Source organism: Schistocerca serialis, chromosome 1, assembly GCF_023864345.2.
Source record: "Schistocerca serialis cubense isolate TAMUIC-IGC-003099 chromosome 1, iqSchSeri2.2, whole genome shotgun sequence".
In the NCBI taxonomy this organism is placed as follows: Eukaryota; Metazoa; Arthropoda; class Insecta; order Orthoptera; family Acrididae; genus Schistocerca; species Schistocerca serialis.
The window spans coordinates 813,050,681-813,065,019 of record NC_064638.1 but is presented as its reverse complement, the minus strand read 5'-3'; the positions used below and the strand labels follow the sequence as shown (position 1 = coordinate 813,065,019).

Here is a 14,339-nt window from a genome sequence, read left to right as displayed (position 1 = left end):
ACATTCTTGTGCTGTCTATTTGTTGTTCCCTGTTGTGTCTATTTTTTAGTTGTAATTCTATGTGTTTTACAAATCTTTGGTTTTTTACTTTCAGGAAATGTGCGACACACATGAGCTGTTAGTAAAATATTTGTCTCAGATTGCACCTGATCCTATGGATCCATTATGTGAACTACTGGAGGAAATGGGTCCAGTGCCTTCCCCTGAATCTCTTATTGGTTGTAAGTAATTTTTTGCATATTTGATCTGTTTTTTTAAAAATCAGGTGTTCAGTAATTGTTTCACTTATTACTATAGTATGTTCTGAATGGCATTCTGATAAATAATAAGAATTGAGTTAAATTATGTTACACAATTGCTGGCCATATTTAGCTTCAGAAGGTGAAATATTTAGCACTGCTGTTAGACACACACAAAAGAACACAACAGTGTGCCAGTTTTCAGAACTATCAGTTCTTTCCTAGGGAATGAGAGAGGGATAGGTTAAGGAAGGTTAAAAAGGAGGGGTAGGTCACTCAGATGCCAAGATATATCTGAGGAGGCAATTTAATTAATAGATTTGTGGAGTGAATTGTACTTGCGATAAAACTGCTATAAGTCATATATGAAATGGACATGAAGTTGCAGGTGCCATTATTGCTGGCTGGATGAATGCGCTCTCAGTTTTGAGAATGGCAAAGTCATACCTTCAGTAGAAAAATTTATAATAAGCTACTGTGGTGGCTAAGTGATCCTTCCAGTGGGTGACTGCTTTACTTTTCACATCTTTCAAATATTATCGTATTTTAGCCACTTGTTGAAAACTGGTAGGATTTTTCTCAAGAGTTTTATAGTAGAAACTATTAAGAAACAGTTGATTCTCCTGCAGTACATGCACAATTCATGTTGTAGCATAAAGTGAAATCCCCTTTCTTTCAGTTATCACATGACTGAGTTAAGGTGTCAGAACTGATGAGGAAATGAGTGGTTGCAATTGAAGAATGACAGTCTGTAGTCAGCAAAGTCAACAACACAGTTTTGGCATAGCTATAGTCAACTCGGCAGAAAAGATCCTTACAGTATAGCAGTGCTGTTGCCAGCTTTCAGATGCCTATCACTAACGGCTACCAGCAAAAACAGTAGTCATCTTTATAATTGCGACAACACTTAGATGTTGTCTTAGAGACCTTTACAAAATTGCATTACGTAATTGGTTTAGGTGGGCCACAAAGCTGCTGTATGCAGCCCACCGCAGCTGGCAGGGATTTCCTTATGCTGATTCGATTACAACGTCTTTCAACCAATGAGATGAGATTAAGTGTTCTTAACAAAACTCCAAATAGAGTGCTTCCTTGTAACATGGGGATGCCTAGGTCAGTGAGAGGATACACCCTTCTTCAGCGTATAATATGTGCATGTCAGTACGTTTAGATTTTGGTAAAGTCCACTGTCTTTCCACACAAAAAAAGGAAAGAAAGAATCTTTAATCAACCTGAAAATTTATTTGCAGAGCAGAGTGCTCTACTACTGAGTGTTGTCGTCCTGGAGGTGGTATACTTTGCCTTCCACCCAATCTCTGAACTGAATGACCCAGCCAGGTACACTGGGGCTACAGTGTGATATGGAATCTGATCCACATTGCAACTTATAATTTTTAACAGTAACATACATTGTCAGAGATAAAATAAGTCATAAAAACCGTAAGGGTTATAGGGAATCAAACTGCAAACCTATGGATTTAGTCTTCACCAATGAGAATGCAAATTGTAATTTAGGTATAAATTTGCCCTCCATTTTGTACTACAGCAGGAATTAAGTTAGCTCTTTCCAAATTTTCATTTACCATTCCAAACTGTACCCAGTGCATTAGGAACAAATATCCACTCATTCATTATTCTGGGACTGGATGCTAACCATTAAAAATTTCTCATTTTGAAGCTTTTCCTGTATCATACGCCTGTTTTCCTATGCTACTTTCTTTAAGCAATTTCATTAACTGCTTTTGGTTTTAATTGATTGTGTAAATTATATTTATGACTTCACATTTCTTCATACTTGGACTCTGATATACATGTTACCATGAGCTCCAATACCTTTATGGCTTAAAAGTCATGTCATTCTCATTTCTTATCTTACCAGTCCACATACTTTTTAGCATCCTTTGGTAACTTGATATTTCAAGTGCTTCAATCCTCCTTTTTTCCATTTTCCTCACAGTCAAAGATTCACTTCCATAAAATCCTGTGTTCCAGACATACATTGTTAGAAATTTCTGCCTCAAATTAAGGCCTATATTTGACACTTGAAGAAGTGTTCAGTTGTTGATAGGCACTTGCAAAAGAAAGAAAACTTGCTAGCTTCCCTTTGACAAGCTGGAGTAAAATAAAACCACACACACACACACACACACACACACACACACACACACACACACACACACACACACACACACACACACGTGCGTGCACGCTCCTGTGCCCTGACATAGTGCTATTGGTACTTGTAGACTTTGTTGTTCACACTAGTCTTTGTTTTGATTCCAAGGTAGGATAATTCTACCACTTTTTCTACCATGTGCTTCTGAATTTTCATGGAAACTTTATCGATAATCTCATTTCTGCCATTCCTCATTACATTTGTATTGGTTTGCTTTGCTCCCAGTCACTATCTGTGCGTAGTAAGCTAGTCATCCAATTCAGCAAGTCCTTTAATTCTTCACATTCACTGAGGTTAGGAATAACATAAGTGAATCTTATCATTGACCTTAAATTTTGATCCCATTTCTGAAACTCCCTTCATTGCTACTTCAATGTACAGTTTAAACAGTAGAGAAGAAGAGTGCATCGGTGCCATATACCAGTTTTAATCAAGTTAGCACTTGTTTCTTGTATGTATTGTATATTTTCCATTATTCCCTATAGCTTATACCTATTTTTCTGATAATTCCAAACATCTCACACCATTTTACATTGTTAAATGCTTTTTCGAGGTTTATAAATTGTATGAAAGTGTCTTGATTTTTCTCAAATCTTGTTTCCATGGTCTAATGCAACATCAGAACTATGCCTCTTTTGCCTTTGCTGAAGACAAACTAATCATTATCTGACAGATCCTCCGTTTTCTTTTCTACTCTTTTGTAAATTTTTCTTGTCAAGAAGTTGGACGCATGAACTATTAACCTCAATTGTGTGGTAGTTCCCTCATTTATCTGCCTTTACTATATTTTGGACTTTCTGATTGTGTAGATGATATTCTTCAAAAGTCAGATGTACCTCGAGCATTGTAGGTGCTACAACTAACTGGAATAATCACTTGGCTGTCCATTGCAATAAAACTAAATAAATATTATTATTAAATATGCGTATGACAACACCCTTTAAACTGATACATCGTGATTGAGCTACTAAAAATGTTGCGCAGGACATCGGACTTCGTTTCTTATTTCTTCAATTGTAGTTGCAGGCGGCGGACTCCGGGAACACCGGCACTTGTCGTAATCAAGAATCCCTTCCTTATATGTTTTTTCACTTACTTCAATAAATAAAACAAACTTGGTACTGTTTTTACATATAATATTATTCATGCACACATATGATATCTAGAGCTCGCTGTACTTCATATCTAAAATCGCGCATCTTCATTGTGTTTCTACATACGAGAGAGTGTAAGAGTAAAAAAAAAAATCATGTACACATAATTGAATGAAAGTCCCTTTGTTTGTCTGCCCCCCCCCCCCCCCCCCCTGCACGCATTCACAATTAATGTCTTTGCCAACTCTTACATTCGATCGGTGTTTTTTTATATACATTTGCCAATAGGGGTTGATGTCCTTTATTGTCGGCTTCCTTTTTTATTTAATGGACTGGATATGTCAGATTATCCTATATATGCTAGAATTCTACAAGAAATTGTAACAACACTTACGTCTTTCTTTCCTTTCACGTCAACCGTATAATTTAACGGCATGTCAAAATATACGGGAGTTTGGTCAGCATTTCCTGTCTGACCAAGAAGGTATTGCTTTTCTGTGCGCCACCTAATTATGAAGCACTGAAATTCCACAAGTTTTTCTTCATAATTTTTCGGCAGCTTCTGTGCAACTGAAGTTCGCCTCCGAGGTGAAAAACCCCAGCGCTTCATAAACAGATCAATCCAGCTGCGATTAGCTTTAAAATTTTTGATTTTTTTTGCTCTCTAGCAATTTCATGTACCTTAATTTTTAAAATTTCGGCATTCACAGGCAGGAATTTCTGATGCTGTTCCTTAACAAATTCATTTAAAAATCACTTCTAGTGCATTATATCGGCCACACTTTGGCCCACTAAATGCTTCCCTGCTACTTGAACATTCAAATAATTTGTCTCTCTGTAGTCTCCATCGCCTGACGTTGCTCTCATCAATTCTGTATCGCAGTCCTGCAGCACGATTAGAACTTTGTTCGGCAAAAGAAATAACTCCCCTCTTGTCTTTGGCACTATAATGAAAGCGCTTAATTATGGTTCACTAACACCAACAAGCACGTCACAAAATTCCACGAAGCGCTACGTGAAATCTTAATGAGCCCCAGCGTATCAACTCGTGCAACAATCCTAATGTCTTGTGCATTGTTGGTATTTTTGTGTTAAGAAATTTATTTTTGTTGCTACGAATATTTGAAAGCTACATTCGAAGATGAACAATACGGAATTTCTATTTACTTCGTTGGATAATGTATGAAAATACAGGCAGAGGTTTTGACACCAGTATTTATCTTCGTGCTTGCAAAGCATGCCTGTCTAGCGCTACATATATTCGACGACAGAAGTTAGTTGTGGAGGCACCTACCAACATTTTTCAGAACTTCTGCATACTTTGCACTCAACTTTAAGCCCCAGGCGGTTTTTTGGATTACAAAAACCGGAAAAAAAAGTGCGGCTTAGGTTCGAGTAAATACAGTATGCTCCCCTGAGGGCACAAATGCTAATTCTGATTTACATCATCGTCTGTTTCTATTAAAGACATGAATCTTTTTCATATGCTACTTCTGACATTTCTGTACACAGAATCTTAACAAAATAAGCCATAGACACAAAAATCATTTTCTTTTCGACACATTTCTTTGCAACCAGGCATGTTATCCTACTTATTACCTTCAACTCTGACTTCACACATGTCTCCCCACAATGAAATTGTCAACATCCTCTCACAACTTCCAAAATAATAATGATTTCCAAAACTAGGCAAGCTTAAGATAATATTATGAAAGAGATAAGAAGAGGTAGAGGAGACATTGCATTGTTGATAGGCACAACATAAAGGTTTTTAAGCTTTTGGCCAAAAGATTTTCTTTCAAACTAGAAAAACCCCACACAAGCACAACTCACACACACATGACCAGTGACACAGTTTTGGAAAAATAGTTGACCCTCAGGAAAATTAGAAAAGAGCTCCTCTGAGTACATTATTGGATATCAGTCTACTTCTACTGGAGCATTGACTGTAAGTTCAGAATCACTACAAAAGGGAAGGAAGCTACCTGTCTTTCATCCTGCTATCAAAAGGGAGGTCCTCTGGATAAAAGGGGTGGGGGGAAAGAACTTGTTGCTGTTTCTGTCTATCCACTTCTAGTTTAACTTCAACCTGGAGAGCAAGTGGGATTTGACATGCTTTAAAGAGGTGTTACCCAGCCAATGGCTCCAGCATTATGTGGGCATGAAAGTTCAGTTGCTTCCCTAACTCTGGCTCAAACAATGGTGCAAATTAAGAGTGGATAGTGTCTACTGATTCACAGGGCACAAAATGTTGAATGAATGTTGAATTGAAAACGCCAATCCAGAGTATGTGTTCACATGAAAAATGTGCCACAGATGGATCTGTAGCCACCAGGCAAGGCAATATCCGAGTAACAAAACCACTGCCACTGTTAGCGCAGAATGATGTATGTAGAATGGAGCTGGAGGGCTGCCACAGAGTGAGACATATTTATCACATTAGGATCCAATGTTGAAGTCTAATACACTGGAGTCTGTTCTTACTGGACCATAGTAGAGGTTTGGAAATCAGTGGAAAAGTCTGCTGAGCATACTGTGATATTTTAAAAGCACATGCAGTGAGTAACACTTCTGTTAAATAGGGGCCCAGCTAAATAAAGTCTGTATACGTGCTTCTTTGTCAGGGGACAGACAGATTGTGGCATATCATATTATACTTTTAGCATAGGATTGTCCACATTTATACATAAATTGGCACATTTTCTGCTTAAATGTTGAATGTCAGCGATCCACAAAGTATAGCTCTCAGAATGAGATTTGTGATGTTGCAAAAACTCTGAAACAGTCTGCTGCTACATGCATTTTGGTTGAAAAATGTTCTGAAAGTAAGGCAAAAATATCTAACAGAGGCAGCATAGGTGAGTTCAACAGTGGAACCAACTTTTCCACTAAGTTATGCAGCTGAGGATTGGTTGTCAGCAAATATGCCCATCAGTGGTCAAGAAACTTAATATCACTCGTCCAAAAATTCAGCATTGACCATTTGTGATACAGTTTCCAATCTTCCTGTTGCAATGTTGAACTCATCAAAACCTTTACCAGTTCCTGATGTTGATTGTGTTGTTGCTGCCACACTTCAAAAAACTTTGCATCCATGATAATGGTCATTGATACAAAAGTAACATCCTTGTTGCCAATTTTGCTACTCACGCTTCAAGACTACAGTTATTTATTACACTTGTGTAAATACACTAAAACCTGAAACAGAACTCAATTACTTCACAACAAATAAACTGAAAGAAAATTAAAGAATTTGCACAACTAATTCATTGTGCTTGCAGGTTAACCGAATACAGAAGAGTTTATCATATAAGTTACATAGACATGGCAACCTTGATTGGTGGTGGTGGAAACCATTATAGTAATTAATTTGCTTGGCTGAATAAGTAGGCCAGTTTTTAAGTGCCAAAGCTAACCTCATTCTAGGATCCTCACACACAGTAGTAGTCAAGATGCATAACAATAAGTGCAGTCTGCTTCACTATTTGGCAGTGTCCATGAATATGGGATCGTCTTCTATATAGAACCGTTGGTTAGATCAGAATACAGCACTGGCTGACTTGCAGAGAATGAAAGTTACCTCATGACCACTCGGGATTAAATCAGCCAGCTAGCTGATGTCGCATGATCAGTCTGTCAGATATGCTATGTTTTTCTTGGTGACAGATCCCTTGCTGGACATAGACATCATGTCATTTGGCGGTAGTTCATTTCTTCTATTATTGCAACCAGTGGTGTTACAAGGTTGATCATACCACTTTGATATGTAAGCTATAGTGTTTAAATGCTACAAAGCTTCTGTTGAAGATGAAGATGGAAGGCAGCTTCTGTCACATCCAGTTTGTTTAAATTGCTTGAGGAGTTATCTTGTATGGGATAGAGCTTGTCCAAGATGCAATGAAGAAAGGAAGATCCGAAAAGTTGGTACAAGGAGAGATGGATTTATTGCACAGCTGAATGTATGTTAGGATTTATTTTGATAATGATGAGGAATACATCTATTACCTCTCCACCTGGAATCTGGCATGTCTGTCTGGGGCACTAGACACTGCTGTTGGTAATGTGTTACAGCACTGTAAAAGAGAAGTGTAGACAGTCTTCATTTTTTTAAAGAAACCTGGAAAACTACGTACTGTCCTGATTCTTGGAGAAAGTCCTCATTCCTCTCCTCATATTACAAAGTATTTGTCCAAGTAATAGTTATGGCTTCCCTCGTAGTACCTTTTGAGGAAGACCTTAGAGTGCATGGTGACCCCTAACTAACCTGCATTCTAGAAACCAAGAAGCACCTATGCATGCATGTAGAAACTTTGTGCCCCCCCCCCCCCCCCCCCCAACTTTCTCACATGTTATCGAAGGTATAGGTTCTATTCAATACCCAATTTAACGGAGGGAGTTTGTTTAGCACTGTTTTTTTAATTTCCAGTTAGGAGAATAGGCATTTTAATATTTGAGCAAAATATAACTCTGTTTTTATCATTATAACATACAGTATCATCACTTATACTGGCATTTTGTTTTAAGCATCATGTGAATCTGCCTTGTGCCAGAAAGGCATGTGCCTGGAACTGGTAAACCACTGTGAGCTTCTGGATGATGATTCTGAAATCAGCAGACTATTTGTCAGGTATGTATAAGCTCTGTAAGAGTATGCATTAATTAGTGTGCTTAATACTTTCATCCACATTAGTGTAGTTTGCATTGTTCTCAAGTCAACTGAAATTGTCATAGAGAAGATATAAATGCAATGACTATTAGTGATAGATCACTAAATGTTTGTCTCAAACTGTGACTGAAAGAAATTAAATGAGTTGTAAAACTCCAAGCATAAATTTTGTTAGTCAGTAAATTAGTAGGTCATTGTTTGAGGAAAATGACTATGAAATTATCTAAATGGATCTCTGGTAAATGGTGTAGCTTAAATTATATTAAAAATTATTTAATTCAGAAACATCAAATCCCAGATCTTGTAGAAAAACTGTAAAAAGTATAATCTTTGTTAAAAAGGGATACCAATGAAATATTAAAGGTGTCATGTACCAATCTTCAAACGAAAAACAGAAATATGTTAATCTCTTACCTAAAAAGTTGCATAGGAGGTGCCTTCATTAAAGGAACTTTGATGAGTGGATTTAGTAAGAAAAGATATGTAAGCTAGTGGTGGTTACCAAGTATTATGCAACAGATATCAACATAATTATGATTTGCCTTTGTTTCATGGAACTGCATCGCACCAATAATATAAAACATTATGAGCATTAATGAGGATTTTCAGCAGATATTGAAGTGTAAGTATAGGTATAGTGGTTTTCTGGAAAAACAGTATTAACTGGTGCTATGGAGGATGCAAATTCTCTTCACAAATATGTAGTTGTACATGGTCTTTCCCAATGTGTTTGTTCAGAGAACACACGTTACAGTACACAATACAAGTAATCCGTTTATTGCATACATTACTCATACCTCAGTACATATGCAATCAATAAGAATTAAAAATCCTTTCAGGGATTTCTACAGAAAGAAATGGTAGGTGACATTTCACTCGGATAATACATCATTTAACTAGGTTCTGTTCCTAGCTTTTAGTCACTTATCTTAACGCTTTGCAGCTACCACAACTTACATCCATTTTAACCAGCTTACTGTTGATATCTATTTACAGTTTTTATTCCCCCTACTTACTTTTATTGCCAAACTGACAATTCCTTAACACCTTCTGTTAGTCAAGTTGTGCCAAAAATTTCTTTTCGTCCCTGTTTGATTCAGTACCAACTTGTTAGTTAGCACATCTACCAATCAAATTTTTGGATTTCTCCTGCAGTACCACATTTCAAAAGCGTCTGTTCTCTTGTTGTCTGAACTGCTTATTGTCCCTGTTTCACGTCAGCACAAGGCTGCACTCCAAAGAAAAAAAGTTTTCGTGTCTACTTTGGCCATCATCAATCAACAACAAAATTCATCTACTACTTTTAGTGTCCTTTCCTAGTATAATTCCCTCACCATTACCTTATTTAATTCACATATGTTTGATTAACCCTGTTTTATTTTTGTTGATGTTCTCCTTGTAATCTTTTATCAAGACACTATCCATTCAGTGCAATTGCTCTTCCAAGATCTCTGCTGTCACTGAAGTTCTCTTTGGCTTACTTCATTGCCTGCTCTTCATACAAATTGAATAATGTCTCATTCTCTTCTCAGCTACTGCTTCCCTTTAATGTCCTTTGATAACTCTTGACTGGGTTCTTTAGAAGTTGTAGATGAACTTTCACTCGCCCCTATTACCTTCAGAATTTCAAAGTATGTCTCCCTGTCAACATTTTCATGAGCTTTCTCTAAATCTACAAATGCTATATACATAGGTTTGCCTTGCTTCAGTTTATCTTCTAACATAATTTGTAGAGGCAGTATTGTTTGAATGTTCCTGAATTTCACTGGAATCCAAACTTATCTCCTCCAAGGGTGGCTACTATCAGTATCTCCATTCTTCTGTAAATCATTTGTGTTTGTGTTCTGCAATTGTGGCCTATGATGATTTGTTTGATGGTTTGCTATTAATCATACCTGTCAGCATGTACCTTCTTTGAAATAAGAGTTATTACATTCCTCTTGATGTCAGTATTTCATCTATCTCATACATCTTGGCCACTAAGTGGAATAGATTTTGTTGTGGTACATCCCAAGGATATCAGTAACTCAGAGAGAGAATTTTGCCTACTTCAGCTGCCTTGATTTTAAATGGGTCTTTCAGTGCTCTGTCAATTTCTTCACTCATTATTGCATCCCTCAGCTCATCTTCATTTATTTTTTCTGGGAGATGGGATTAGGATTGCTTGGAAGAACCATAGATTCTTGAGAGCTACAGACAGAACATCAGGGAGCAGTAGACTATAACAGGAAAGGAATGCTGTAGAAGACGAATGAGTAGCTTTGAGAGATGAAATAGTGAAGGCAGCAGAGGATCAAATAGGTAAAAAAAACAAGGCCTAATAGAAATCCTTGGATAATACAGGAAATATTGAATTCAACTGCTGAAAGGAGAAAATATACAAATGCAGCAGTAAAGCAGGGGAAAGGGAATGAAATTGACAGAAAGAGCAAAATGGCTAAGCAGAAATGGCTAGAAGACAAATGTAAGGATTTAGAAGCGTATTTCAATAGGGGAAAGATAGATACTGCCTAGAGGAAAATTAAAGGGTTCTTTGGAGAAAGGAGAAGCAGATGTATGAATATCGATAGCTCAGATGGAAAACTAGTCCTAAGCAAAGGAGGGAAAACTGAAAGGTGAAGCAGTATATGATGGTCTGTTTGAGGCAGATGAACCTGAAGGCAGTATTATACAAATGGAAGAGGACATTGATGAAGATAAGGTGGGAGATGTGATACTGTAAGAAAAGAGTTTGACAGAGCACTGGACGACATTCCATCAGAGCTACCGACACCCTTGGGAGAGCCAGCCATGACAGACCCCTTCCATCTCGTGTACAAGATATATGAGACAGGCGAAATACCCTAAGTCATTCAAGAAGAATGTAATAGTTCCAGTTATAAAGAAAGCAGGTGCTAACAGGTGCAAATATTGCTGAATCATTAGTTTCATAACTCATAGTTGAAAAATTCTAACATGAATTCCTTATAGCAGAATGGAAAAACTGTTAGAATCTGACCTCAGAAAAGATAAGTTTGGATTTCAAACCTATGTCTATAGCATTTGTAGATTTGGAGAAAGCTATGAAATCCTGAAGGTAGCAGGGGTAAAAATACAGGGAGTGAAAGGCTATTTACAAATTTTTCAGTAACCAGATGGCAGTTATATGAGTTGAGGGGCATGAAAGGGAAGTAGTGGTTGGGAAAGGAGCGGGACAGGGTTGTAGACAGTCACCAATGCTATTCAGTCTGTGCACCGAGCAAGCAGTAAATGAAACTAAAGCAAAATTTGGAGTAGGAATTAAAGTCCAGGGGGAAAAAATTAAAACTTTGTGGTTTGCCAAGGTCATTGTAATTCTGTCAGAGACAGCAAAGGACTTGGAAGAGCTGTTGAATTGAATGGGCAGTGTCGTGAAAGGAGGTTGTAAGATGAACATCAACCAAACCAAAACAAGGGCAGTGGAATGTAGTCAAATTAAATCAGGTGATGCTGACGGAATTAAGTTAGGAAAGGGGACACTTAAAGTAGTAGATGAGTTTTGTTATTTGGGTAGATAGGTTAAAATTGTAGAGGGAGACCAAGTTGCAGTAATTGTTGGGAGATGAAGAGGCTGGCACAGTATAGAGTAGCTTGTAGAGTTGCGTCAAACCAGTCTTCAGACTAAAGACCACAACAACGCTTTCCATCATATTCTCTTAAAGTTTCCTTTCTTTAAACAGCTCTTCTGTATATTCCTTCCACCTCTGTCTTCCCTTCTTTGCTTAGCACTGGCCTACCATCTGAGCTCTTACTATTTGTGCTGTGGCTTCCCTTTTCCCCAAAGGTATCTTTGGTTTTCATATAGACAGCATTTACGTATTCCGTAGTTATGTACACTTCTACACTTTTGCATTTCTCTAGCCATACCTGCTCTGCTATTTTGCACTTTCTATCATCTCTGTATTCCCTTTCACTTGCTTCTTGTGCTGCATTTTTGTGTTTCCTCATATAGTCCATTAAATCCAGTTTCTCCCATGTTATCCAAGGATTTCTACTAGACATTGTCTTTTTACCTATTTGATTCTCTGCTGCCATCACTAATCCTATATAATCTAGTTCTTTCTGTTCATCACAGTCCCATTTCTTTAATTTCCAACTATTCCACAATTCTTGCAGTTCAGAATTTGTTTTCTAAATCTCTGTCCCACAAGTATGTAATCTACTGAAACCTTCTGTGAACTCTCCCTCTCATCTATGAAGACTGCCTGAAAAGTAATGCTTCCATCTTCGTAATTCTTCAACAATTGGCAGCATTGATATGCGGCAGATACTGACTTGTTCCATAGTCTCTTCTGTACAGCTCCAGTTGGCAGGAAGCCTTAGCATTGAACGGTTGTGTTGTTACAGTGTAAAATATGGAACCCTGTGCAGACAGTCGGTCAGTGCGATTTAAGCAATGTGTAGTCATTGAATTATTGACAGCAGAATGTGTCACCACAAAGGAGATTCATCAGAGAATGAAAGCAGTTTATGGTTATTGTGTTGATGTGAGTACTGCTCATCATTTGGTGAGTAAGTTTAAAGATGTTGAGGCAGGAACATCTGATCTGCATGACAAACAAAGAGTTGGACGTCCTGTGACAACAACCACCGAGTTTCACAAGCAAAAGGTTGACAGATTGATCCAGGATGATCATCGTATCACTCTGAAAGAAGTTACAAGCACAATCGGCGTTTCACGAGAACATGTGGGTCACAATATTGCTTTTCTTGGCAAACCACACACTTCATGTGCCACTGCAGCAGAACTTCATAGACTGAATCTCACCACTGTACGGCATCCTCCATACAGTCCAGATTTAGCACCGTCTGACTTCCATCTGGTCCCGATAATGAAAGACGATCTGCTGGGTCATCATTATGCTTCTGCTGAAGGCGCTGAGAGAACTGTGAGACTTTGGTTGCAGAAACAGAGTGGCGACTTCTTCCATAACGGCATCAGAAAACTTGTTCATCGTTGGCAGAAATGTATCCAATTGGTTGGTGATTATGTGGAAAAGCAAATATTGGTAATTAAAAATTACATTCTAAGGATTATTTCTGCATTTGATTTACTAAAATATTTCCATCCATACCCAATTAACGAAGGTGGAGGCATTACTTTTCATTCAACTGTCATACATACACAACACTCTTAAACCAAGTGTTAGACATCTTCAATTGTACTATGTGTAAAACTCTATCAGACAAATTCCCATTTCATTTCTTTCCCCCAGTCCATTATCTCCATATATTTTCCATTGTCTTCCTTCTCCTGCCATCGAATTTCAGTGTCCCATAACAATTAAATTTCCTCTCACATAACTATTTGGATAATTTCATTTATAGTGTACATTCTTCCAATCCCTTCTTCATCGGTGGAACTATTGGCATACAAACTTTTATTACTGTGTTGGACATTAGCTAAGTATCTTTCTTGGTTACAATAATGCATTCACTAAGTGTTCGTAGTAGCTTACTTGCTTTCATATTGTCTTATTCATTATTAGACATACTCCTGCATTACCTGTATTTGATTTTATGTTGATCACAAATACTCGCTTGACCAGAGTCCCTGTTCTTACTGCCATTCCATTTCACTAATTCCCAGTATATTTACCTTCGTTATCCATTTCTCTTTTTAAATGTTCTATTCTACCCACCTACACTCTGACCTGTAAAATGCAAGTTTTGTTATTCCTGATGACAGTATCCAACCTGAGTAGCCCCAACTGGAGACAAAGTATGTCTGACTAAATTTCTTAACTAACACACATTTTTGAATTATCTGTGTGGTACTTCTGATTTGGCCAATTTCTGTAACTTAATTTGTATATTTTTTCTACCTATCTGCTTCTGGAGGAGTCACAGGTGCAATTGGAAAAATATGATAGAAACTCTGTATTGCTTCCATAAATTCAAAAGACATTTACATGACACATTTATATTTACTGAAGTACATAAGCTCTCCTGATATAATAATTCATATTACTGTCGGATTTGCTGGTGGGTACTTTATTTACTCATACCGTATTTTCAGCAATTCACCTGGTTACCATCCTCAAATGAAATTCCATATTGCTTTGTTGTGCTGATGCTGCTCTGTAAATTAAAATACATATGTAGCAGATGCAAAAGTCAGTACTGCCCCTTAATAATATAATGTA

General features: G+C 37.5%; 1 protein-coding gene across 1 annotated transcript in view; it reads left to right on the top strand.

Annotated features, from left to right (window-relative positions):
• Nucleotides 1-14,339, top strand: part of LOC126484220 (ras GTPase-activating-like protein IQGAP1) — a 350,623-nt gene that overhangs the window by 295,513 nt on the left and 40,771 nt on the right. The window contains exons 27-28 of the mRNA XM_050107637.1: nt 95-221; nt 8,034-8,136. Of these exons, the coding sequence (XP_049963594.1) occupies nt 95-221; nt 8,034-8,136 (230 nt within the window). The remainder of the gene's footprint in view (nt 1-94; nt 222-8,033; nt 8,137-14,339) is intronic.